Raw genomic sequence first — 27,957 nt, 5'->3', positions numbered from 1 at the left:
TAGTTTCTCACTGGGCTCAACTTTCACTTCACCTTATACCGAAAAGATGCAAAAAATAAACCAATTTAACAATATACAGACCAAGATATGGTTTAATCGCAAAATAACATCTGAATCTAAATAACGTAAGTACGCAAGTGTGTAACAGGAAAACAAGGCTATGTTCATCAAATCAGCAGGGTTATATGAAGTCAATCAAACAACCTTAACTGTTAATAAGTTACCGTTATAAAGAACTCTGTACTTCTTAAAACCCATTATAAAATTCAATAAAACTTAGCTTTAAATTCCATATTCTGAAACTTGTTTCTCCCTTTAAGCGCACTCTCGTGTCTTTCGAGGTAGCAACACAAAACCCAGACGCGCAGTGAAGCACTTTTGTAAATGTTTATTGCAGGATGGGCAAGTTCATGTGGAAAAAGGCACCATGAAAACTATACAAATGCACATACGCAGTGAAATCTCACTAATATGTCTGATTGGCGTCTAGAACTGTTTGGGTACGAGGACAGTTTACCACGCAGAGCCGCTTAATCCGATTAACACAACAGTAAGCAGCGCCCATTCTACAATTAACCACTGAACTTTAATCATCAGCATCATTACAGTTCTATTGGTTATCAATCATTCCCCACTTTCTACATTACTCAAAACCGATGAAAGAAATGGCTCGAGACATTTAAGTGCATAAGTGGAAATTAACTCTACAATCGATGCCACAGCTAACGTGGAGAATGTACACATGTGCAGGCATTTACACATTTTATAGACGACATTCACGCCATCTAGTGGAGGATCTGGTTATAGCACGTTAAGTCATGGTGCTTTCCGTTTGGTCCTTTCTTACTTATTTCCAGGTGGATTCTCCTCTGACCCCGCTGACATTTTCTAAACAACTTTGGGTCATTTCGCTGGACAGTAAAATAATGTTTTCTGCTACGTTCACACTCCAGGCTGCTGTTTCCCAAAGCCACGTGTTTTAGTGGAGGATTGAGTTCAGATACATAGAGGTGAACTTTGAAAACAAAAACATCCTATCTGACAAAATTCGTAATTGAGCATCAAGTCCTGAAATGTGAAAACTTAAACTGTGGATTGTCCCATCTGTCAACAGCTCATCTCCGTGACAACATTAGGACTTGATACGTTACACTACGACTCCCTTAAACATTTAACTTTAAATTAGACTAGAATAAATAATATTCAAGGAAAGGTGCATCATGGAAATACAGCCAGGAGTTATTTCTTGCCAGAGTTGGAGTGACATCACTGCCTTGATGAGATGGCAGTACGTCTCGTTTTTTCTGGCCCCTAGTGGCTAAATATTGATCACACAGCTTTCCTGTGCCTCAAAGCTCCTACAAATGGCTGAGCTGAACCCTCACTCAGCATCGTGTTTGGATTCAACGTGCAAGTTCACCAAGGGGACAATCCTCCACATACACGAGACCTAAAACTAGGTTTCACTCTTGACGTTTCATGTTCTTTGTCACTACATTGATTTAATGAAGCAGTCCAGCTCCCATAAAGCAGCAGCCCTCATGTAACACTCAGTACCTGCGTATTCACTTCTCCATCACACACCCTAAACACAAACTTTGATTCTCCAGTTGTCTTGAGAGCTGATAACACATTTAAATACATTTCTTATTGTGCAAAAAGGTCAAATTTAACAGGTGTTGCATGGGAATTCTGTCTTTTTATTGAAATATTCTAAATTACTGAAAATAACTTTTAGGATGTTAATAAATTAGCATTATAGAATTTATTACAAAATTACTCCCTCTTTATTCTAATGGAACATCCTTAGTTATTCTCTTTATCATTTCTACCATCAGGTGTATGAAACATTCAGTCTGGCCATTAAATAAGATAATAGAAATATCTTAACTCTCAGAACAACAAATCACAAATGTACAGTTCATATTTAGCAATCTGACACTATTTTCTACTAGAATAATCTCAGCTGTCATTCACCATTTTTGGTTGATTTCTTTTGTTTTCTGTACATCTGAGCATCATCCAGCCACTTTCTAACATTAATACTGAGAGGCTTTGCACTTTCCTTCAGTTGTGGCAAAAGTCTTCTAGCTGAGCACGAAGCGCCGCCTCCTTAAGTGAACATCAGGCAAACATGGTGGAACATTCCCAGTTCTATGTATTGTCACACATACTGGACACTCCAAAGGTTTGTTGGGTGTGTTTTTCCTATGGGGATGAGCACATACATTCCTGCCTGCGCCGCATTTTCTCCACAAAATCCATGTGATCGCTCGCCGCCTGAGGATGAAAACGGCACAAGAAAGAAGCAGGCCAGAGCTTTTACAAAGCAAACCCCGGTGACAGGTAGGAGCTCAGTGGGTGCTGCCTTCGTCGAAAGACTCCACCCCTGAATCACAGGTGCTGGCTGCCAGTTTCTCCTGCCGCCTCCTCATGATCTCCTGCAGCTCAGAGCCTGAACTCCTCTGAAGAGCCAGAAAGAGAACAGAGTGAAGGAGAGAGAGAGAAACACAAAAGAGAATGAGCAGAGAAGCAAATCAGCTGGTTGGACTTCAAAGTTAGGAAGGAAGCTTGCAAGGAAGCTACCGGCATTTCTTTGCCGCAAAACTAAAGAGCAGATCTACCAAGGTTTCTGTTACCATGGAATTTAATTCATCAAAAAAATAACCTCTACATTGCTCCATGCTAGAGGTTCCTCTTTTCCAAGATTCACAATCGATTCATCCTCCTTGGTTTTATTCGAGGCATGTTCTCTTACCAAGCAAGTCCTCAGTTTCTTTAAGATGCTCAGATTTTACTTCTACACACCAACAGACACGACGGCTCTCAAGCATAGGATTCCTAGTTAGTTAAATAGTGACACGTCTAATTAAAGCTATACACAATACAGTCACCAGCGTATTATCGTCTACAGCTTCATATCTACAGTCTGAGGATCTGAGGGTTGCAGATGTAAGGATCAGGTTAGAGGTCAACAGGAAAGTGGATAGCCTGGGGTTGATCCATTCAGGGAGTCAAGGGAGGAGGAGCTAAATGTAGAGCCGAACAGCAGGGAGTCACTGTGGTGTTGCTCATCCTGCTGGCCAGAGTTTCACGCCAATATTTGTGTATATCAAAGTTCGAGGCATTTTTTGAGAGAGTGGACCTCAAAGGGTTAAAGCATCATTTGAGCTGCAGGATAAACAGGGTTCATGCCGAGTGAGTTTGGTGAAACGCTGGCCAGGAGCATAGAGCCCAGGACATCCGTATGTGCACACAATACCTTTAAGAATGTGGTAATAGACTCAGAAGATCAAAGGAGGGTCAGAAGAAAACCTGCAGGTGGGAAATGAGACACCACAGACCAGACCTTTCCAGAGTCGGGGGAGGAAATCACCTTCTGCACGCTGCAGAGCCACTAGAGATCTTATACATCAATACAATCCCTCACAGGAAACAGCAAATCAAGGCTGAGGAGTTTCCACAGACTGTTTATTCTTAACTGGTATCAGGTTCCACTATTGGACACCACACCATGGATACACCAGGATCCAAGAAGACAAAGTTTAAGAAGTTGTGAAAAGGGAAATTTCAGTGCAACACCAATGCCCAGAAAACTGTAAACATATTAAAGCACCATAACAGGAAACCTACAACCTGAACAGATGAATTAATATTAAAATGAAGATTTAAATACATGGTGGTTACATCACACATGACTGACGCTCACCTCCAGCGCCGCCTTCTGCACCGTGACCTGGCTGAAGACTCGGGCGCCGTCGTCCGGGCAGACGGTCTTCAGCTCCTCCTTGTTGAGGGAGAACAGCTGAGCTCCTGTCAGCACACCGAGGCTGGTGATGGTCCTGCACCCAGAGCAAACGCTAAGCATCCAAAAACAAAACCATCACCGGAATCACACCTTTAAGGATCCAGATCAGGGTCTTACACTTGACTGAAGCCTTTGCCCTCTAACCAGGCTTTGACCTCATCAGGGGCCGAGTCATAGGTGAGGCCGACGGACGGCATGCCGGGTCCGCGGGACGGAGCCGGAAACTTCTTCTGAGCACTGCGGCCCAGAGTCAGCCGGTGCATCAGCTCGTCCTGCACCTCCTCCATGTTGGATTTCCTACCTGTGGGGGGGCAGCAGAGAGTTGAGGTTAGACCATTCTCCAGCATTAAAGCTTGAGAATTGCAGCTTCCTGTGACTCACGGTTGGCAGGAGGGGGGCGCTGGTTGTGTTCCCTCATGGCCACGCTGCCGTTGTCACTGGACGTGGTGCTGTTCTGGCGGCTGACCATGCTGCTGGCGGCTGGTTTGGCGGGCTCGGCGGCCGGCGGGGGCAGCGGAGGTGTGGGGAGCCTGGCGGGAGGCGGCGGCATGGGAGTCACAGGTACAGGTGTCACGGGCACAGGTGTCACGGGCACAGGTGTCGCGACAGCTTTACTGCTGATGAAATCTGTCCTCGTGGTTTGTTTCTAAGAGAGAAAGGGGAAATTAAGAATCGTCTGCACACAATTTACTGCCCACAACTAACCAACTTACTCATCCAAGTTCTACAGATCTTTTTTTCTTTACCTCATTCAGCTCTCCCAGTAATTGCTGCCACATGAAATTAAAGGTAAAACACAGTGATCATGAGGAAATACCACCTGAGGGTCTTATCTTCACAGCACTGCAAACTTACTACAAAAAGGTACTTCAGCTGCTCTAACAGGATTTTCTACATGGTCTTGTCAGTGATAATGATCTATTATCTAACTAAAATAAAATAATAGATTAAGGGAACTATGTGAAGTTTTAAGAAATTCTTTCTATCCATTTTACCCAGAGTCAGATGAGATATCATGATACTAATCTAGTCTTTGTCCCATACAGAGATGAGATGGATGATGAAACATTTAAAGATGAGCTTAGCACAAAGACCTAAAGCAGAGGGAAACTGCCATTGCTCCATAAGTCCAAAGCCAAGTAAATTTTCTGATCTGAATCTGGATAAGATGTCAAACACGCTCCTTTCCAGAGCCACGGCAGAGCAAACACCTAGAGGGGGGCGACACAGAGCACACAGAGCCCCACCCTACCTTGAACAACTCAAACTCCTTCCTTGGCATCATAAGCTTTAATTGTCAAAAAATGGAGAACAAATGAAGCGGAAATGAGGGCGATTAACCACACTCAGGATTTGAGTACGAGAGTTTAAGGTGAAACATTCAATGAAAACAAATGTGAGACGAGCACTACGACCGTCCAAACCCAGCGGCTCTGCTTTGGAACGAGGAGGTGGAGCAGCACACACACCTGTATGGTGTGGCTGTAGACCGGCTCCGCTCTGCCCGTCGTGTCCAAGGATTTGGTGATTTCCAGGATGTTGTTTGGCACGTAGCCGGATGCCCCGCCGCCGTTACGGACCTTCCACCACTGCTTCCTGTCGTCCAGGACCTGCAAGAGTAAAGTAGAGTTACAGTGAGTTACACCTGGTTGATTTGTCATGGTTGATTTCATTCACATTACTGCTTTATGATAAATTATGATCGCTGAAAGTCATGATGAGGTGGATTTACCTCGACGACCTCGTCCTTGAGGACAGACAGCTCTGTGTTGTTTCTTGCCACAAAGTCGTATTTAGATTTGGCAAACATTTTTGGCTGGCCTCCATCATAACCTCTGAAACATCAATCCAGTTTTTAACACACATTATAAACAAACATGTACAGAAGGACATCTATAAAATACTTCATTAAAAAATAACAAAAATGTCAGAATATAACCAGGATAACTGTGGGAGATATTTTCTGTAAAATTTTACAGCCGTGGAGAAGTGTCCCGAGATCATTAATTAAGAGGAAAGTGAAAGTCAAAAGTTCTTCAGGGATGTTAGAGTTTAAAAGTTTCAAAGGCAGAGCAGATTCAAGGTTACAGGAAGTGAAGACATTGTAGTGAAATTTATGTTGATCATGAAAAAACAGAATTAGGAAGGCACAGGAGCTTTAGGAAGATTCATTACTACGGTAACAAGCTGAGTTTGAGTGACAGGAAAGTGGGAGCAGTTCTCCAGGGCGTGCCACCTCTCCGAGTGACGTGAGAGTTACCGCTCGACTCTGTGGCTGACGGCATGTTTAAAGGCGGCCATGGCCAGATCCTGATCCAGCTTCACACGATTGTGGGCGGAGTTACTGAGGGCGTACCCGTCTGCTGGGGGGAACGTCTGTGGAGCCGACTGATGAAAGACAGAAAAAAAAAATTTATAGCGTCAACAAAGATACTTGAGCATTCATTTATAAAACTGACAGCAGACAAACGGTTACTACACTTGTTTTTCAATAGCACAAGCAGTTTTTAAACCCAAATGTGTAATTATTTTTTCTTAATCGCTTTTCCATAGTGACTGAATTATTTTTGGGACAAATCTGAACTGGCTGACCTCCTGTGCCAGTCTCTGCTTCACGTCCTCCTGCATGTGGATCTCAGCGTGAGCCAGAGTCTCGGCCAGCTGGTTCAGCTCCTGCTCCCGAGTCTGAGGCGTCGCGGGCAATGGTGAAGGCTCCCAACCGTCCCGGAAACGCAACACACAGGGAGGGAAGTAGTGATCTTTAGGCCACTCCAGCCTGAGGGAAGAAGTCGCGGTTTAGGATTAGTTTAGAATATTGTCATCATGTCATGTAACCAGGCTCAGTTGCTTAACTTTAACCCGTCTCAACCCTGTCATCAGCTCTACCTGCACTTGGTCCAGCCCTCCCCTAGCGCCACCCACAGGTGCCTCTCTTCTGCCGTTCCCGAGGCGTGCAGGAACTCGATGGCCTCCCTGGTGAGCAGAGGGACGACGATGCTGCGAGCCAGGTCCACGTTGCCACAGGTCTGGATCACCTTCAGGGCCCAGAAGAAGAGTCATTTGTTTGTAAGGTGAAAGTCTAAGATTCACAGGTGAAAGTCGCAGTGACTGACCATCTTCAGTGGATTGAAGAGGAAGTGAAGCAGATCCACAGCGCTGGGGTTCTGGATGTGATCCCTTAATTTCCCCTGTGGATCCAAACCAATTCACTGTGAGCACCGGGAGGAAAGTCATCATCAAAGCAAAGAATAAATCTGACAACTTAGTCGTCCTACCAGCTGATTAAAGGCGAATTTGAACTTCTGGAAACAGTCGACAAAGTCGTTCTCACCGGGAGGCTTGGAGCGTAGCGTTAGAACGCCCTCTGATGGACAGAGAAGGGAAATGAAACGACTCAATATGTCAACCTCTGAGGGTGAAAACCAGTTCAAATCTTATTTTTTAAACTGTTCAATTCAAGGTGGGAATTCCGATATTATCGTTTCTTTAAAATGTTTCCTGTCTTGTCTCACCTCCTGGACTTTTCTTTTTGCCCTTTTTCAATTTCTTCCTCTTGGAAAGCTCGTTAAAGGCCTCTGCTGCTTTCTGCAGTTTGGTGACGAAGAACTCGATGTCGTCCAGGATGTGGTTCAGGATTTGCTTCAAAATAACGATAAAGTTTTTGTAAGGCCTAGCAGAATCAACAGATATGTTCGATTTAAACACTTTTAATCACCGTGGACCTTAAATATCCACTGCAAACTCAATTAATGAAGGCATATCAAGCAAAGTGAGCGTAGATATTAAGTTAAATCAAATAGACGAGACGCCTGACGGAAACACTCACCACGTCTCGGTCAACCTTGGCCGCCGTCATCTCCACGGGCCCGTCCTCCTCCAGATACTGCCTCTGCTTCTCATCTGCAGGCAGGGAAATGGAAGGTTAGAAATATCAGTAGTAATCCAGTGAATTTCAAAAAGAAGGAGAAGCTACTTTGTCAGTTTACGCAATGTCACTCACATTCCTGTTGCTCACTGGTCCAGGCCGACCAGGCAGCCGCTCGACTCTTCACGTCCACCTGATCATCAGCAGGTGGGGGCTCGGGAGCGGGAGCAGCGGGAGGCGGGGGGATGATCCCGTCACTCTTCAGGATCATCCTGCAGACAGACAAATGGCTCAGCCAATCAGATTTAATCGTGATAAAGTATGTTATGAAGTGCGTTCCTTTCATGTGCGATAGGAAATAAATGTGTGTTTTATCCTTACTTCAGTGTCTCGGGCCTCTTTTTCGCTTTGCCGCTTTTGGCATCAATCATGGCACTGTCAATATCAGCCTGGATCAGATTAGCCTGACGGTGAAAAGGCACATATGATAATCAATACACACATCAAGATGAGAAACGCCCTGTGCTGTGTGAGTAGGTCACCTTAATGTCGTCACACTGGAAGAGGTGCAGGTCAGGCTTGCTCTGGCCTGATTCTTTGCACACCACAGCCAAGATGGAGTCATAGCTGCAGGCTTTCATCACCGCCTGACAGTGCTGGATGGTCGCAATGGGGAAATTCTCCAACTCGTTCTAAAAAGGCAAGACCAGACACGATGGGACCAAATCCACAAGGGTATAATTATAATTAAGTCAGAAGGATTCAAATCTGATGCAACATAGTGGGTTTCCATTTCCAAGAACCAACTAAGATTTCAGTTTTTGCAGGTTGTGAGGCATTCACGAGCCACCAGACAGGAGGGTTCAGACAGTTCAAAACAAAAAACACATTAACTGATGTAAATTAAAATATGTATGAAATAAGGCCAAAGATATTTTTAGATTTGACTTCTGTAATTTGTGCCATAGCCAATAATAAACACAAGGGGAAGCTCTTGTACACCACACTGTAGAGAAGAAACTGTGGCACCATGGGAGGTGCACATTGCTTACAAGTACATTCCTGTCTGTGACAGACTGTGGGAACCTATAATCAGGTGGATTTAATGGAAATATTCTGGATATCTCCTCTTATAGATGAAAATGTCTAAAACTTACAAACCACCTCACAGAATTTAAAGCACAAAGACTCAAGTCACTCATAGCCACCATGATATGAGAACAGACAGCCTGCTGACAGGCTCCAGTAACAACAGTGATGTGACACGACGTCCCAGTTTAACCAGAATGACAGTCAGATGTGAATATCTGCATATTTACATCGTAAATGTTCATTTGTATAAACATGAAAAGACGAAGATGCTGCACAAACACTGTAATGTACTGTGACCATTGTCCTGAATGCAACCATTAAAACTTCACCTCTCTTATTTCGTCTCATGGCCTTGTTGACACTGTAGGAGGCTTATCTAATGTACACTGCTTGTGTTTATTGCCTGGAATTAAACCTCTCAGGGAGCATCGACAAGGTTACCTCCTGCCTGAGAGACTCTCTCAGGGAACAAACCTATGGGTCACATGTTCTACCACAGCCACCCATGGGGTTACCGATGAGAAGAACAAGGAAACACCATTAAAGAGACATCAAATGAGACTCAAAGTCTGAAGTTCAACTGGTTGCCGAAGTAACAATGGAGTTAAATGTTAGTGGGTGAGACAAAAGGCCAAAGGTCATGAAAGGGTAAACATACATGAGCTGGAAGTCGTCTTTTCACTGTTACTACAATATTTGAGGTATTTGAGTCGTCATCTGATGCGTCAGGATGTATTGAGGGTGTGTTCGGCACACCGTGACACGACATCACTGTTGGGTGTTACCTATACAGTGATGCTGGGTGTGGACCATGTGTGGGGCAACGGGACTTAAACTTTCAACCATGGAGAAGTAGACAATGCAAATCATTTGAGTTCTGTGGGTTTTTTTCCAAGTCAAAAGGTTTCATCTTCCGTGTAGCATGCATCATTCAGCAATCACAGAAATCTGTACATTTGATTATGAAACATTGTGTGTGTAAAGCTTGTGGCCAAGGAAAGCTTGGGGTGTGGCCGACATGAGTCATGCAGCAAATTTCATGACAATCCAACTATCAGATTGCTGTTTCTTTAGTGGTGGTTTCTATGGTTGTAACAACTGAAAGGGCTGGGGATCAGGAAAGTCAGGAATCATCTTCTGGGCACAATGAATATCCACAGAAAATCAGATGAAAAGAAAGCCCATAGTTTAACATACCAGCAAAACAACAAAGATCAAAAGACCATTTTCATTGTTGAAATAATAAGCCTATGCTTCATTGACGCACTGTGGTTTGTCAAAAGCTTCTTCTATCCTTTGTCTCAATGAAAAGCCATCAATAGTCTTGCAAACAATAAGAACCTTTTTATTCTGACATCTCCTCACGGCCATTAAAATCAGAGACCGCAACAGGCGGGACTCACTTCAGCTGAACAAAGCTTTGCCCTTCAGTGTTGTTTGACTGTGCCTGTTGTCCATGCTAACCTTGGTCTCCTGGTCGATGAGGCTGACGGCCTTCTCATCAACCTGCAGCAGCATCTCCTGGGTCCAGACCTTCCCCTTGGCGTCCAGCAGACGGAGCCTTCGGATGCCGTCATCCACTGTGATCATACCATCTTTGCGGTCCAGCACAAAGGTGGTCAGGTGCTGGATGATACAGGTGGATAAATGAAAAAACATGTGATCAGAGCTGCACATCAACTGAATCTAATGATGACATATTGAATAACATGGCCTTTAGACCAAACACTTTGACTGTTCAAAGATTTGGCGAGTCAAACGTTGCAATAATTAATAATGTATAAAAACGACACATTTGATGTGAAGAATGTAGCGTGGATGTCTTTGCAGTTGACTTCTTGATAAATTTCGACCATTAGCAGATTAAAAATAATTCAACCTTTGACTCATAGCAGCATCTTCCTGTCCCTCACCTCCACATGGTACTGCGATGTGTCCGTCAGGCTGTTGATGCTGTTTTTGGTGTAGTGTTTTCTTTGTTCTGAACAAAGAGCAATGATGATGGTTTAACATCGTAATTACAGCATTAAGCTGCACCTATAATAAAGACATCTTAAAGGATGATTCAGTCCCATCAGGATCTTAAGAGTTTTGGTGTAATTATGGCATCAAAATGTCATGAAATTGACTGAAATTCTGAGCAGGTGTGCCAAGAATCAAATCAACGCGTCCTCTTAATTAGCTCCATAAAATAAAATTGTTAGTTTGAGGGATTGTGGGCAGTTGTGTGGCGGTTTGGGTTACAAATGGTTTGCTGCGATTTGATTTTGTGGAGCTTGTTGAGGCGAAGCAATAGGAGAAACAAAGGGAAGTCCCTCAGAGTTTGTACAGGTTTGACTTCATTAGATAGCAACTCCTTAACAATAACAAATAAAATCCAAATGAAATTTAGAGCAGCGGTTTTTAGTAGTATTGATGGTGGTTCAAGACTCCTGAAGGGACCAAATAGCCATTTTCTCTATGGAGGACAATTAGTAGATTTAGTAGGGAAAAATTCACAACACACAAAGGGAACAACACACTACACACACTACACACAGCCTTGGCTCTGGAGTGACTCAGAATAGTCTTTAAAAATACAGCTGTGAATTCTCAGAACTTTTTCTAAATAACTTGAAACAAATATGACTACATCATCTGCTTAGCTCTGGAAGACATTAAGTCGAAACTGTACAGTCTGCTAAATCTGTCACACACACACAGATGCTTCTACATATAATCTAACAGAGGGGTTGTTGAGGGCTTCGGTTGGTGGCAGTGGAGGTTTTAGGAAACTGCAGGGACGACACATTTTGCACTTACGAAAACTTTGTGAAAAGAAGCTGTGATTCCATCTGTCCTTGGAAATATTTAAGTGACCTACGTGATCAGATTGATGAATTACTTATCATTACCATGAAACCAATTTAAGTCTGAATTGTCCTGTGAAATATCCTTGGCCACAGAAATAAGTGATTCCCTTCCATATTCCCTCATTGTGTATGTCTATGCATGTATGAATGATGAGCCTCTTTTTGTGAATCATTTATCATAATTGACTTCATTTACTTTATAATACATGTTCTTCCTAACCCCAATGTAAAAACTAGTGCAGAACATATTGATAATAGAACTCAAACAAGACATTTTAGCCAGTTAAATGTGAAAAGGTCAATCATTTACTGCTTGGAGCCTTTCTGATTCTCTCTTTTTCACATCATTGCAACTTAATTATGAATATAGTTTTTAGCAGCCAAGATAAAAATAACTATGAACTATTTTGGGGCTTGATATTCCTGATGAATTGTAGGAAACTGTGCATTAGTTTACCTTAGGAATCTCTTAGAGCTACTGGAAACGCCTTAGGCAAACAAACATTACAGCCTTTATATTCACAGACACACATGCATGGGTTTCTCTTAAATATTATGCTTATATTAATATTTAAATTTCACACGTTTAACAATATGAAGATTATAGTAAACAAGTGGAAGGACTATGGTGTTTCTGAAATAATGTGGTGTTAACTGATTATCACATTTCAATAACAAAGCCAGAATCAATCCCACATTATGGTCAAACCAGGAAAGAAAACTGATTTTTACAACCTGGGCTTTCACCTACATTCATAGTTTTGGCTGCCACACGACTAAAAACATTTACATCTATTACTTTATTTGTTGTATTAAGGTAGTTAAATCAGTTTTCTCATCAAGATGAACAGGTTTATAATCTGCTTGACACCCCGTGGCCAAAACTATTAAAATAAGCACCAGGCTGTAAAGAAAGCACGCACACGAACACACACACACACAGCTTAGTCTGCTCACTTTTACTTTTCTTTTTATGTTTGGCAGAAGAGCGGAGAAAATACACGCCATCTGTTCCTGTGAGCACGTGAACGGAAAACGAGATGAAGAGGCTTGTTACGAAACGTTTTTCTGTGCATTATGCTGTTCCTCATTTATTCACACTCTAAAAGTGTTGCTTCGGTGCTCCAAACAGAATCACTGGAGCAGCAGAGCTAAATGGTTCACACAACAGTAACTACCAACTCAGACAACTGGAGTCCTGCTATAAAAAAAACGCTGATGCTTTTCTGATTGGTCTGTGGGGGGGGAAACAACTGCAGTCAATCAATAAACTGGAGACGGGTGCAGAGTGAACTGTAGTAGGGTGTCACCAGGAGGAGGAAGTCACATCTGACTGAACTCAGCATGTGATGTTCTCTGCATAACCATGATTCACATTTGTGTCACAGTAACATGCTGTTTGTCAGTCAAGCTCTGATTAATGATATTTATTCTAACCTTGGTTATGCTGCAATAAATTACATTTAAAATGTCACGATTACATAAAGGTATTTTGTCCTGAAAATCGTGCTAGACAATCGTTGTGTAGTGTCAAAAATGGAAAAGTTCAACCTATGGCAAGTAAGAATGTACTCCATTGAGTAAATGACGGTGTGATGAATAGATTGGTTTTATTAGTATAGGTGAAGATTTTGGCCTGATTGTGGTTAGGATTAGTAGCCAGTAATATAATTTGGAAACTTTCACTTGTGATAGCATGAAAAGCACTGGGTTTAACCAGTGACCAAGTGAGCCAGCATGCACAATAGCAGGACTGGCACTGACACACCTAAATGGAATGCAGCCATTAGAAATATGTTTGACAAGTCAAAATGTCCTCTGTGAGAAAGCTTATTAAACAGCAGCCTTATCAGGCACAGAAATTAACACACTAAATCCTTCAAAGCTTCCATTCCTGACTGACAGCAAGTGAGAACATGTTAAAGAACTTAGTGAAGCAGCTCCAGAGTTTGTGATAATCTTCAGGTCCAAGGTGAGACCGACGTGTGGGCTGGAGATGAAGCTAAACCAGCTGAAGAAGCTCAAAGCAACAGAACAGCAGCTGAAGCATGAACCAAACGCTACATGATATGCCTCTTCACCCCTTTGCTCGAAATGGATATCAACCGACTCCAAACTCAGGACGTTGCCTTGAGATTTCCACGTGCTGAAGGGACGGTCACAGTGATATAAGGTGACGGGGAGAGAAAGGAGAGAGAAGAACCTCCTCTACCCAGAGCAGTTTGACAAAGAAGACTAACTTACCGTACAGAGCTTTGGCACTGGACTTGGCTTTATTTTGGGGGGGCTCAGGAGAATGTGAGCCATGGCCACTGTTGGAGAGGGACAACGAAATGAAGGTTACTGCAAGAATGACTGAGTGCATTTCCACAAGTCCAGAGCTGCTCCACTTCATATCAAAAGCTGCTCTTTAAAACTCACGGTTAACTGACACGTACTCAATCAGGTATACACCTTATTGCGACTGAAATAAGCTTACTATAAGAACACAGACTAACATTATGCCATTAGGATTGATTTATCAAAGCAAGTAAACATGTTAATCAGTGTGCTGCCTCCGCACGCAGTTTTCTCAGTCAGTAGACTCATCCAATATTGCGATCACACTAAACCTCATGTATACTCTACAAGACTTCACACTTTTGCCTTTAATGACGGCAGAGACAATTAGTCAGAGTATTGAGTACACAGTGAGTATTCCTGGTGTGAATATGAGAGGACATGATGCTGCCTGTTAACCCGACATGTTAAGCGACAGAAGGCTGCCGCTCATCAGCTACTCTTCCGATCATGTGTCACTGCACCTCAATGAGCTTCTTGACACTTGATATTTTCCCACATTTGCAGGCTTATTCAACTTCGTGAAGACGATTAATAATGAATGTCTGTAAAGCACGTTGTTGAAAGCACCCCGGCAAGGAGCACCCCAACTCCTGAAGTAAATAAAGGAAGCATGAGTGTCTGCAGAATCACAGCACAAACATTTCCGGCTTGAGGCCTGTGTGTTTGTGTCAGCAGCTGGGTTTAGATCCAAACCAGACTTGGGGAAATTAACAGATGATTAAATAAGTGGATCAATTAGTAGCAGGAGGGTCTATGGGTCTTTTCAGGTCAATTGTAGATAGAATTGGACTGAGGCTGTCAACAAAGAAATATTCTGTATACAGACAGAATTACACCCCAGGAATTACAGTAATTGTATGTGAACAATAAGAAGTAAACATAACTTCAGTCCACATTGTGCTCTTTGTCGATTCCCCTACGTTGTTGGGCTGAACTCGAGAACGGTTCACAGGAATCAAATATTTCATGCTTTTCTTAACAAGTTCTCAAATCTTCGACTGACTAAACTGGGCTGTTACATAAATGACCAATCACAATCAAATCAAAGTCCCTGCAATTTTCTGTTGCAATTTTTCTGCCATGTCGACAGCCCAGCAGCTACAGTGAGCACTTTCATCCTATCTGGTCCAGCGCTGGCTGGTGCGTTTTAGGAGCAAACTTATTTTGCTTCAGAAGCTCCCGGACAAAATAAATGGGACTCAATTGGGCAAAATTATGAGGCTCAAGTTTGCTCAATTGTGTTTGGAACATTTAAGATGGGGTATAAACAATGCTGTAATGGCAAATGGGCTACAAAAAAAACAACCCAGAAAGTCTCCTTTAAACTGTATCTGTGGTGGATTGAGTGTGAGGTTGGGGACTCACTTCAGCTGAGAGTTGTAAGAGCCAAACATGCCAGAGGCCTGTGTGGGGGCTCCATAGCCGTTCATCCTCAGCGTCACAGTGCACAGTCAGCTGGGAACAGACAGGGATATATCAGTTTAAGATGCATTTACACACTTGAACTGATACAGTAACTAATGATTTTCTGTACCATACACCTCGTTACAAAGAGTGTTGACATCATCAGAAAGCAAGAAACATGATTAAAAAGGTCACTCTCCATGACAACAAATTAACGTAATAAAAACTCTACAAACTGCTAAATAGTCATGTAGTTACAGAAAACAAAAGGAAAGTGTTTGCACCATAAGTCTCTACCTTGTACAATGGACTTAAACTAAACGCATTTCAGCACAGTCACAACTGATGATTATCTATTCACCTTTTAGTGTATAAAATGTAAATGCTACACCACCAAGTCTCAGAGCCCAAAATTATATCTGAACACCTCAGGGAGATTCAAGAAAAAGAGAATACATTTCCATATTTGGAGGTATTTGAGGCGGCACAGCCTTATTTGACACTTTATGATGTATTCGTGGACCTAACTTACCCCGTCTCCTGAAATGGGACATGGTAACAGCAGAATCATTTTACACAGGCCCGAGTGTGCTAAATAAAGCTTGAATACACAAAACTATTTACTCTAAGTGCCATTAAATTAATTCTGTTAAGGGTTAAATAAGGACAGCAAGAATAATGTGAGAGGCTTGTACACATTCCATTGCACCCAGTACTCTTTCCCTCTCTCCAGTAAAGCGTGACTTAAAACCTGAAGTGGAAACCAAGAGGGTCCAAAACAAAACCACTCAGCTGCACGCAAAGTTCCTGCATGATTGTAAAAATCCCACCACTCCTCCATCTTATCAAAGCAGACAGGGAGTTTTCTTTCTTTGTGATAAGAAAAGGAACATTGCCACCTTTTATACTCATTAACACATCATTAAAGTCTTCCTATACACTGCGAGGAAAATGTCACAAGAAATGAAAGTGGAATGAAATGAAAGGGTTTCAGCACAAAAGAGTCCCAGGGGTGATTCATGAGGAGCCCGAGTAACAGCAGCATGTGTGTGTGTGTGTTGTGTAGGTAATGACACGGCTGCTCACATAGAGTTGCCGTATGTACAGTGAGGCGACGTGATTACTTTTCCCACAGCTGCATTTTTCATCTCCCTCAGCGTTTCATTCAAGTGGGAGTAATTGGACCGCCATGTTGGACTCGTGTCGCCATAACAACAGACCTGCAGCACGGTGTAATGACAGGGCAACTTCACAATTATCCAGCATGAATGGAAACCTCAAGGGATCCACAGGCGCCAAGAAGAAAATTATATCATTTAAAGTTTGAGTTATTTAAACATTGAGCAATTTGTCTCAAATGAAGTCATCGGGACAGAATTGGATGCAATATTTCAATAGACAATCTGAAACTCAATACATTTTCTGCACACAGGTTAACGTAGTCCGACAGTGGAAAACAAACACTGCAGGGTTTTTCGGGCTTGTGGTGAAAACACATTAGATGACGTTATCATGATTTCAATTTTACAGCCACGCGGATTAAGCAAATAAAGCCAGGGCCAGCACAACTGTGTAGAAAGTGGTTTGAAAAAAAGTTTGATGAATATCTACGCCTTCAACTCGAGGTACATTTCTGTCCAATAATACTTTTTTATAGATTTATGACAGAGGCAAAGTGAAACATAGAAATGATCATTTCAGTCATATCAGAAATCTGTAAAATGCTCCTATTGGTGCACCAACAAGATAAACAAAAGCCTTAACCCATAAAACAGTAACTGTCGCTCAGAATAGGATGAAAGACAGCAGAAGGGAAATCAGAATTTTGCCCTCTGTTAAGGACATGCCATCATTGAACCGTTACTGGAGTTTCTTTTTGTCTGCCTTGATGGCATTTTCAAGCCCTCGGGTATCCAAGAAACTGGAATTTTCATGAGGTCACAGCTGAATTGTGTGTGAAGGCTTTGATAGGCTCTTATAGGGCAGCTGATGGACTGATGCCAGGTTTACAGCAGCTGCAGTGGAACATTCAGACCAGCAACACTTGCAGAAGGAAAACAAACTTCAAACTGTTTATTCTACATGTCATTAGTTCTTTTTTATGGCCATATTGTAGAATGTGTCCCCAAGAATGTGCTTTCTATAATTTCCCTTCATATGTACATGTAGGAGTTTGAGTTGAATGACAAGTACCAAAACTTGACGTGGGCCATCAAGACCATCCGCACTTATCTAAGTCCAAGGTCTAAGAGGCCCGACCCAGTCTGAGCAACTCACCATCTGTGTACAACACTGCAGGCACTTTTACTGTACACGCAAATCCTGTAGTGCCAACATATCAGCCGTGCGAGCAGAAGCACTAGACTAGAGGGTGAACTCGATAAGGAGCTTATGCTAACAGGTAAACAACCGTCCCGATGATGGGCTGGTCTGCGTTTATTACCGAGACACTGTAGCACAGCATCAGGGAACATATAGACACCATACGGCCACTCCCAGAAGAGAACAGATAACTGTCTGTAGAAATGCTGCCAGATGGGAAAGGAGAACAGTGATACTATTTCAAAACTTAATATGTACTGAAAATGTTAATCTTCAAGCTGCAACTTTCTTCATTAGAACATAACAAATATATATAACAAATAAACAAATGATAAATGAACAAAAACAACTGATACAGTGTAGCGCTGTTATAATATAATGCAATGTATTTCTGTCACATACACACAGTATCCAATCATCTACAACTGTAGCTGTCTGGAAACCCTAACCCTAACATATAATACAGGACCACATCACCGAATAACATTTTCTTACTAAATTAAATTACGATTAATCAATTAGAAAACAGAGACATTATTGTCTCCATTTCCTGCGAGGCTGGTGAGTGCAGACGAGGCTGGTTTGTGCGGATGATGGCGGTTTCTTGTGGCCAGACTAATTGAGGTCACACATTGCCTGACCTTTCTTTGGCTCTGCCCATCTTCCGACTCTCGGGTCGAACCGACAGGAAGCGTGACACATAGGTGAGAGGCGTGCCAGCTCGTCTCCACGGGTATCAAAGAGACGCTGCAGGACCTCTGCCAGCAGGAAATGGCAGGCAGCTGACTGTGGCTCATCGAATCACTCAGAACACATCCAGCACTTTCTACAGCAGCCACACACTGGATCATGTATCAGCCAACCAAATCACTGATATATTTGTGTTACCAAGCCTGGGTGGCATCCATTTTATCATACCGTATCAATATAATGCTAGAGTATCAATACTGCTGGTGCCTACCGTCTTGCATATCTGACAAATTTCACTCGTCTTGGTACAAAATTACTACTCGTTTATGAGCATTTGATTTTGTGGACCAAGTAGCAGACAAAAAAGTATTTACGTATGCCAAATATCTAATGTCTAACTAAGCTTCAGTTTATGCATAATTTACTGTTCCATACCCACAATGTGTCCAATCAGTGCACAGTGGGAAGACCGGTGGAGTGTAGTGGAATGGAAAGCAGAAAGATGTCCAGGAAATCTGACAACACCCAGAAAAAACTCAAAGCGTCTAAACAGTAAATCAGGGCCAGACTGAGACATCAGTGGTGTGATGTATTAAAGCAAGATTAATCTGCATCTTTAACATCTATCCAAAAAGACACACATCACAAAACATCCTGAAGTGCAGTGAGTGAAGGAAAGGAAGACGATGATGAGCTGAAGCTGGGAGCAGAATGACCACAACAACACCTGTGAACCTGCTGCCAGACTAATAATGAATGATGCATGAACAACCTGCTGTGTTGTCACTATGTGGGACACACACACACCCTATATGGCATCAACTGCTCACACACCACAGGGAGTCACAGCTTTACACAGCAACTAGAATCCTAATGCCTTCAAATATTTACCAGTGTCACACCAAAAACCATAATTCTAGCCTGATGGTGGCCCTAAAGATAAAGCAGGGGTTCATCTTATGGGGACCATGAACGTCCACACAAATATTGACTCATGCATGTCCTGGTATCCAAGAACAACACGTTGCTGCAGAGAAGATCTTACTAGTCTTCATTCAAGAGCTCAGACTTGACTTATGCGGTCACAAACAATAAAATGGGCCAAGACCTCTCATGGTCGATCCTATAAATGGAGGCACCGTAGGACTTATCAGGTCAAGCACCTGGAGGAAGGTTGCCTATCGCTCTGCCGTGTCCGTGTGGACAAAAGCTTGGTTATTAGCTGCTGGCAGGCTTTTGTCCTCTAATCTCGCCCATTAAGGTACTCATGTAAATTGAGCTCTCTGCCCACCCTCAGTCCTGATGATGTCACCATTCGTCACCCTACAGCCTAGCCTCAGCCTAAAAAGGACAGGAGTGGACGAAATGAGCCGGGAGGGGTTTCTCACAATACTGGAGCGTTGCAAACAAGGAACTCACTGGAGAAACCACATACTGTAGTTCCTACTTACCCAGTTGCTATGGAAACAAACAGTTAAACATTTAAAGTTTTCACCGGTAGACATCAGGGCTCGGCCATTCGTAACAATGAGGGGTTTGAATGAATGATTATATGTTTGTGTGTATTCCTCAAGAATAGGACAGGTGACGACACAGCACACAAGCTCACCGAGGAGCTCTGTGATGTTTCCATGGCAACACAAACCCCACTATCTGCAGTGGAGACCCAGCCCCATTAGATCCTGCGCAGTGCCGATTTCACATACATCGCAGTGAGAGTATGTGTATGTGTCAGTGTGCCAACAATCCTTATTTAACACTTATACAACTGTTCAGTCCATGTATAAGATAAGGCCAACTGGAGAAATGTGATGTAATCATGTGATGTCATTCAAAGTGCAAATAAAGTGATCCAGGGACTGTTTGTTGCCATGTTACAAGATGAACACAGTTTGTACAGCATGACTGACAGGACAAATTAGGGACTTTTCCATGCGTGTTCATAACTATGTTAAAGGTCATTTATTGTGTATACACCGGACAAATAAAGGCAAAGAATAATGAAAAGACAAACAACTGCCTTCCTTAATGCCCTTTTCCTCACTGAGCAGAGGCCGATTGCCATTCGGTCATTCCACTAAAAATCATGCTGACCGCCATTAAATGAAAACCGGTCAGATTAAAAATAGCAGTTAAAGGGTAACCACTGCCCAAACAAGCTGTAAATGACTAACCAAAAAAGAAGTGCAACCTCATTTTAGCTGCTGTTCCACCTGTGGGGGGCATTATTTGTTGAAACCATCTTCCTGAAAACAGATCCAAACATCAAGTTGTACCTGTGCTTAGCCTGGCAAAACCACAGACGCCTCAGCTTGGGAAGACGGAGGTGAAACTCAAAGAATGGATGTCTCCTCCTCTACTGTCCCACGATGAAAGTAAAGAGGATTTGTAAGAAGATTTACTTGTGGAGAGAACATACACACACACACACACACCTAATCCCGACCTTCATCCTCCTCCTCAATAAAGGATTCTGGGATGTAACAGTTAGGCCAGTAAAGACCGCAGTCTTTAAACGCAGTGTACATTGATGGACTTCAGTGTTTCCCATAACAGTGTACGAAGCAGGCTTCTTGTGTTTCTTCATTTTAATAAACATTTTTTTAATTTGATATTTCTCCTAAACTGGATTTTGGAATCTGTTGCTGTCCTGTTGGTTTGCTGTGCTGGTGTTGATGTAATGATCATGCACCGATAAGCTGCACACAGGCGGATAGAAGGAGAGCAGGCTGTGCATCCATCGGTCTGCTGTTATTCACCAACAGGATCCAGGCCAGTGGAGCAGCAACTCCTTTACCTCCGCTGGTTCATGGACACTCTCACACACACACACACACACACACACACACACACACACACACACACACACACACACACACACACACACACACACACACACACACACACACACACACACACACACACACACACACACACACACACACACACACACACACACACACACACACACACACACACACACACACACACACACACACACACACACACACACACACACACACACACACACACACACACACACACACACACCCCTTCTGCTGCACCAAATACCAACATGATAGTTGGATCTGCCAATATTATCTCATTATCTTTACATAAAATACAAATATATGTTTAACTGGAGCCACAGGGAAACTACCAGGCCAGATCTTTAGTCCACAATGAACCGTAGATCAGCTTTTCATACCTTACACACACATACAAAGCCATAACCTGCTTGGTGGAGGTAACTAAACTGCCATCATTCCCAACCTCAAACATTTTCCTGAACTGAAGCTTAAAGGTGCAATAGATTTTTTACCTCCCTCACAACTTTTGGAAACAATGGAGTCTGTGGTAGGCTATGAGGAGTTATTGATCATTTACCAGCGGTTCAGCCAGCAGCTACAGTTTCTATCTTTAAATCCCCATATATCAGCCAAACTCTCCGGCCGCTGAAGAATAAAGAGACTGCAAAAACTGGCACCTAAACGTCGCACTGATGTGGCAGTAGTTCTTACCGTACCCCTGAGGGTCATTCATCCTGCTTAAATTCCACACAGTGGACATAAACTCAGTGCAGGTGATCCATCGCGTCACTTCAGAAACATGAAACATTGAAAAGGTTACAACAGAACTGTAGATAATCTGTCTGCTCTCCTTCCCATTTTAATAGACTGACAAACCAATTCTAATAAAGACGATACGAGCGATAATCCCGTCAGCACACTGGAAAAACGAACACACAACTGATGACGGGTAAAGTACTGTATCTGTATGTAGTGATGTATCTATTATGTCCTTTTGCACCTCCCCCCTCCACTGTTCTCAGCTCGTCAGCTGTTAAATGAGTTTTTAATTTGTTTCTGTGTGAAGCATCTAAGTCGACTCCACCCGCTGATGCTCTTTGCCCTGATGGAGGCTTTCTAAGCGACTGTGGTTGATATCACTTCAGATTCTTAAAGCTCCTGAATCACACTGATTTACACCATCTGCTCGCACAAAGATCAACAACTTTCTCTCTCTTCAAACAAGAAAGCTACTACTACTGAAACCGGGGCGTTCAAAGTGTGATTGGAGCAAATCTATTTATTACAACTGGAGAGGATGTAGCAGTACCAACATATGATAAATGGTTAACTAAAGTAGTCAACTAAAAATTTCCTTGAGCTTTATTGTGTAATAACGTTGCACAATTCAAAGCTGTATACGGATTCCCGGGAATCTCTGCAGTAACTTTTCAGTTAAATGCAAATTACAGTTATCTGGAAATTGTTTGCAATGGGTAGAGTTTATCCCCATATCATTTAATTTAAATAGATGACAGATAATATGACAAAGCCATAAACGTCCTAATCTTTTCATTTTCACCATGCAACTCAATTTCTGACCACTTTTCTAAATGTCAACGACAGGAGTCTGTTTCTCCGACATAATAAAAAGCATTTCAACAGGGGAACCTGACGATTCAGTTAGTATCGATCGGTTCTTTCCGTCCAGCTGAAAGCAATGCATTTTCCACTCAGCGATGCATTTAGCTGCGTGATGGAGGAGATTATCAGTCTGTTCCTTAAAACAAAGAGGAGGTCTGACCACAGCCCACAATACAAAAGCCACGGCAAAGGGATTAGAGGAGAAAACAACAATGAGGCCAGGTGTGATAAGGAGAAAGCTCCTAAATAAAACACACTGTAGGTCACGCACACACACACACATAGGGAGGCAACATCAAGAAGCAACATACAGTACCCGTACCTTCAAGTTCTTATTTCAACAGCAGAGGATTAGGAGTGGTTAACATTATTAAAATGACACTAAGCCATTTGAACCCCTGACATGCAGAACCATGTGACCCCGAACACAGCAGGAGAACATCAGCAGTCACAACCACTGGTACGCAGCTACCAGGACATAAATGTCCACAACGTATCAAGTGGAAGTTAGCACACAGGGTTTCCACACTGAAATACATTTTCACTAAAACAGAGACTGTGATGCCTTTTATGGACGTGTTGTTCTTCTAATCTAAACACCAACATGCACGCCAGAAAAGGAAATCTGAACACAATGTCTCATAGTAACCATGAATGTCTGGTTTCCTCAGATGATATGAAACTCATTGTTAGATTCTTGTATTAGATCCTAACATCACCTGTCAATCACCATCGTTATGATTACAAAGATTACTAAAAACCCTCAATGATATGATATTTTGATTACATTTTTAGCAGCTGTGTGGTGAGTGTGGTGTTGGGCAGGACTGGGATGGGGACAGAATATCGTCCTCTGTGCAGCTTTCTAACTGCTTCCCTCCCAATGCTTGGAACTGTTCCAACTCTCACTAAGAGGAGAAGGTAAACAGCACACATGATGGATGGAATATCAGGAGAAAGCAGAACATGACACAAGTGGTTGTCTAGACTGTTTTAATGGTAATGGAACAACAGCTACCCTATCAGATGGACAACACCGGCATCTGATTGCTGATACCCAGAACAAATTAGTTTCCATTTGGAATGATCAGTTAACTCTGGTTGGAGCATTAAACAGACCTGGAAGTAACAACAACAAGGACTTGAGCTCAAAAACAGTGTACACGTCGTTAACCCTCGAGTGTTTTCAGTGTGTAACAGGACTCCGGACAATCTCCTGACACACTGATCTTCTCCAGCTCCGGTTTCAATCCCATAATTCTAGACGGGTTCCTCCACAAGACCACAGGTAGCTTCAGTTACACTGCTGAGTCAGACAAACGATGAGCTCCAAGGAGACACATTGGTACTTTAGAGACTCCTCACATGTACTTAATGCCATGATGAAGGTTGTACTATATTAACTGGTCAGGTTCAGATTCAGACAGTTAAGTTGCAATCTCCGAGGGCAGCTTTAAAGCAGAGCAGCAGTGAGCTTAGGGTGAAGCTTTCTCTAGAAGACAGCTTGTATTAAAACGACAGCTATACTCTGCAACCAACTCTTCCTGACACCATCTGTTCACTGTGTAAACTCTGGCTAAGCTTAGCTATTCCCCTGCTAATACCCAGAATCCTCTGCTCCTGTGTGTACTGCTGTCACAATGGCCAAACATCTTGAAATGCTTTCAAGAAAGAAAATCAACTGACTAAAGGGAGGCTTATCAGTTGAGTAGGGCGGTTTCTTATCTTCAATGTCATTATTACTTGTTTACTTATGCATCAGGCTGAGAACATTTCAATCACCACAAGGGGTGATTGTTTTAAAAATGGTTTTCTGTTGACTTTTGGAAAAAACATGATCTCCAATCTCGATTATGGGCGTAAAAGCAAAACGTGTTCAAATGATGATTACATCAGAGACAAACTGGGCCTGTTGTCAACCATCAAGGTCATTTACACACCAGAGGCGAAAGGTAATTAGATTTCACAGTAAAAACTATGAGGAAATTAAATTAGAACACAGAGTTGATCCACATTTCTGATGTTATCCTTACTGAAAAACCCCAGATAAACTGGGCTGGGAACATCTAGAAATAGTCTCCCTCGACCCCTGGATAAAGACTGGAGCGAAGGTTCCCATGGAGCACTGAGGTCCCAACAGAAAACAGCTGTGGACTTTGGCCTCTTTTTATCTGCTGCAAACAGAAAAAACTGCACTGAAAGCTTTAAAAGTGTTCAAATGAGGGAAATCCTTAGAATACACTTAAGATTACAAAATGCTCAGCTCAAAGTGTTCAGAGTCAAATTACTGGGGAAAAGTCTTGTTTTGACCCATTTCACATTTGTCTCCATTCCTTGTACCAACCATTGTGTTCAGGTTCTTGGTTTGGAAAGTCAGACATCATCATTCCATTGCAGGTGAAGATTCTGATTCAGTATTCTGAAGGACTGACCTTCCTCTGCTGGATCGGGTTATGTAGCCTGAATTTACGACTTTGTGGCCATATCCATGCAAGACTGAGAAACAAGTGTTACATGGTAGCGATTCACCAATCACTTACTTGTTTTGGGTCCACAGCTGGGGAGGAGAGTTACATGCCCTGGCATGTGTGCATGGATTCTGACCTTAGAGCCAATCACAACAGCAGAACAAATATGAATCAGTTCTAGGGCGACACACGCATGTGGAAATCTGAGATGGGGGCACATAGAGGCCAAAATGTCACTTCAGTCTGGGATCAGGATGTAGCTTTGTCTGAGTCTTTGTGAAAACAGATTACAATTTGGATTTACTGTACATCAAATCATCATAACCATTATTTTTATCACCAGGCTGATGGTTTCCATGGTTTGTAGAAATACCTTCACAGCTGTTGACAAATGACCTGCCAGGTTTATTCATTTTGAGCAAACATCAGCATTGCTCAGGTGTATCACTGATGCAATATAATGTTCAAACTGATGATTACATGAAAAGCATAAACTGAGACCAGGTGAAGATAAATGTTGAACATATAACATGAAGGGTGACCTCTCCAGAGCCCTGAACTGCTCATAACACCAATTACCTGGAGAGGTCACAGGAAGGAGGAACTCATGAGCCTCCTATTAATAACATTAACACCTTATTCTCTGGAAAATACAGCCATTCACTGGGATTTCTCACGTTCAACATTGATAAACGTGCATTGAAATGAGAGAAAACTCAAATTCAGTAAGAGCTACACGCCTTTTTACTCACAGACATGGAGAATCAAGTGAGGCGGTGCCGCGTAAAGGATTAAAAACAGCAAAAGATTACAGGAAATCGATTGTTTTTAACATAAACGAGACGATAACGAGTCGGTGATATAATCAAACCGCGGAGGAGACCTCCCGCTCACCCCGGCTACAACAATACCGAGCCATGCTATCTTTATCATCCCTGGCAACCGAGCTCCATTCAGGGCAAGCCAAACAAAAGGGCCGCGGCAGCTCCGCACGCCAAGCCGCCGGAACTAACGGGGACACGGGGAGAGCCTGTTGAAGCTGCCCGCTAGCCCGGGCTACCGTCTAGCCGCAGTGTTCGCTTATTTTTGGTATTTTAATGACGAAATTACTGATCATTCTGTGATAAAACTGTCAGTTAAATATGGAAAACGTAGCGCTATGCAGCTCTACCTTTACCTTCATTTGGACACAATGTGCCGAATTGCGTTCGATATTTGACCAATTTGATGCCACCATGCTTACTGGGGTACACACATACACGGGTTTAAATGTGTGTGTGTTTAATGGGCGTATTTGGTTATTTCGGCATGTAAGAAATCAACTGTTATGGCATTATTAACAATAAAACTTCAACTTTTACAACTATTTCGCACTGCTAGTCGCACCCAATGTGGTGCAACGACAAGAAGGTATTGCACAGATATGGTATCAAAACATTAAATTCAATCAATATAGGAGCTGATCGGTTTTATCTATAAATGCCGAATGAAATAATAGATTCTGCGGATTCTTCAAATGTCTTGCGTTTGGTAAAACTTCATGTATCTTGGTCGGAAAAACACTCAAACTACCTGAAATTGGCATTTCCTATGGAGTCTGGCGATAGCGGCTTACAGCATGAAGACCTTAATTTCTCACCCAATTCCATCAAGATTTTGACTTTAAAGTCCATCTTGCGATACTCACGCTGTCAAACAGTGGCTAATGAACGTTTTCGCACATATCATACGACTTAATAAAACACGCAAATGGCAGGCAACGCGTGTTTATATGATGATATAATGTTAACTGGGGTTTTAGCTAATTAAAGAGGCTTACCAGCAGGTGTGGGCTTCATGAATTAATTCCGCACCATTAGCACAACATGGCAGGAATTAACGTTGATATCCGTCTCTCCAGTTTTATCTATGAAGAAATAAACACAACAAATCCCGCAAACTGTGCTCTTTTCAGGTTTTAAAGCTCGTTTGAAGTTTTTCTCTGGGTAAAACTCGCAGGTGGCCGCTGCTCGCTACAAACTACACCTGCATTTGAATTAAGCAGCAGACGGAATCCTGGTGTAGTCGTATTTGGTTTGGCTCTCTCAGTTCAGTCTTGAAGGTGGTCCAGCCGCTCCAGTGGACCCGCCCACTCCAGCAGGTGCGTTGCTAGAGCATGTTATTCACAAGGTAGGGGCACCATGGGAGGGGTCAAGCGGAAGAGTGGACTGCAAACTTACCACCTTTTAAGTAACTAAGTAAATCATATTACATGACCTCAGTATTATCGGGTTTTGTCTGGAATTTGGGTTTTGAAATTGATATTTGACTTTCAGTATCTTGAAACAAGAAAGAAGGCAGTACAATCAAGAAAACCATCCTTGATGTTAAACCATTGTTTAATACTTCATTGCCATATAATACACTATAAACTATATGGAAAAGCTTCAAATTTAATGAACCATACAAAACTTACTAACCTACAGTGTAACTGTCCCCAGCTTGGCTGATACAGTTCAAGACTATGAGTAACATAAACGTTGATAAAAAGTTATATTCACATGATGATTAAGACACATAATCTTCCAGCCATTTGAACATACTGATGGTAGGTCAAAGGGAGGTGACAACCTTTCAGCCACTATTCAGGGATTCCTTAACTCTTATGACCTATCGGTAAATCCTCAGGAGAGACGCTGTG

General features: G+C 42.5%; 1 protein-coding gene across 4 annotated transcripts; it reads right to left on the bottom strand.

Moving 5' to 3' along the window:
- Nucleotides 1-1,315: 1,315 nt before the first annotated feature.
- On the bottom strand, nucleotides 1,316-27,367 carry eps8a (EGFR pathway substrate 8a, signaling adaptor). 4 transcript variants are annotated; one of them, XM_076160068.1, is made up of 23 exons: nucleotides 27,097-27,367; nucleotides 25,350-25,413; nucleotides 24,843-24,983; nucleotides 15,326-15,415; nucleotides 13,862-13,929; nucleotides 10,679-10,746; nucleotides 10,230-10,391; nucleotides 8,216-8,365; nucleotides 8,055-8,137; nucleotides 7,809-7,945; nucleotides 7,635-7,708; nucleotides 7,321-7,447; nucleotides 7,084-7,172; nucleotides 6,922-6,996; nucleotides 6,695-6,843; nucleotides 6,401-6,584; nucleotides 6,069-6,196; nucleotides 5,541-5,643; nucleotides 5,278-5,418; nucleotides 4,190-4,454; nucleotides 3,926-4,109; nucleotides 3,710-3,842; nucleotides 1,316-2,465 (listed from the first exon to the last, which is right to left on the bottom strand). In XM_076160068.1, the coding sequence occupies exons 4-23, from the start codon at nucleotides 15,388-15,390 to the stop codon at nucleotides 2,355-2,357; spliced, it is 2,496 nt and encodes an 831-aa protein (XP_076016183.1). In that variant the 5' UTR covers nucleotides 15,391-15,415; nucleotides 24,843-24,983; nucleotides 25,350-25,413; nucleotides 27,097-27,367; the 3' UTR covers nucleotides 1,316-2,354. The 4 variants fall into 4 exon arrangements, with proteins under 4 accessions (XP_076016183.1, XP_076016182.1, XP_076016181.1 ...); XM_076160067.1 differs by lacking the exon at nucleotides 24,843-24,983 and having other exon boundaries at nucleotides 27,097-27,183; nucleotides 27,303-27,364; XM_076160066.1 differs by lacking the exon at nucleotides 24,843-24,983.
- Between the last annotated feature and the right edge of the window lie 590 nt (nucleotides 27,368-27,957).

Source organism: Genypterus blacodes, unplaced genomic scaffold (genome assembly GCF_046128005.1).
Source record: "Genypterus blacodes isolate CSIRO-AG114 ecotype Tasmania unplaced genomic scaffold, CSIRO-AGI_Gbla_v1 ptg000103l_1, whole genome shotgun sequence".
In the NCBI taxonomy this organism is placed as follows: domain Eukaryota; kingdom Metazoa; phylum Chordata; class Actinopteri; order Ophidiiformes; family Ophidiidae; genus Genypterus; species Genypterus blacodes.
The sequence above is the reverse complement of the archived record's forward strand: the minus strand, read 5'-3'. Positions and strand labels throughout refer to the sequence as shown.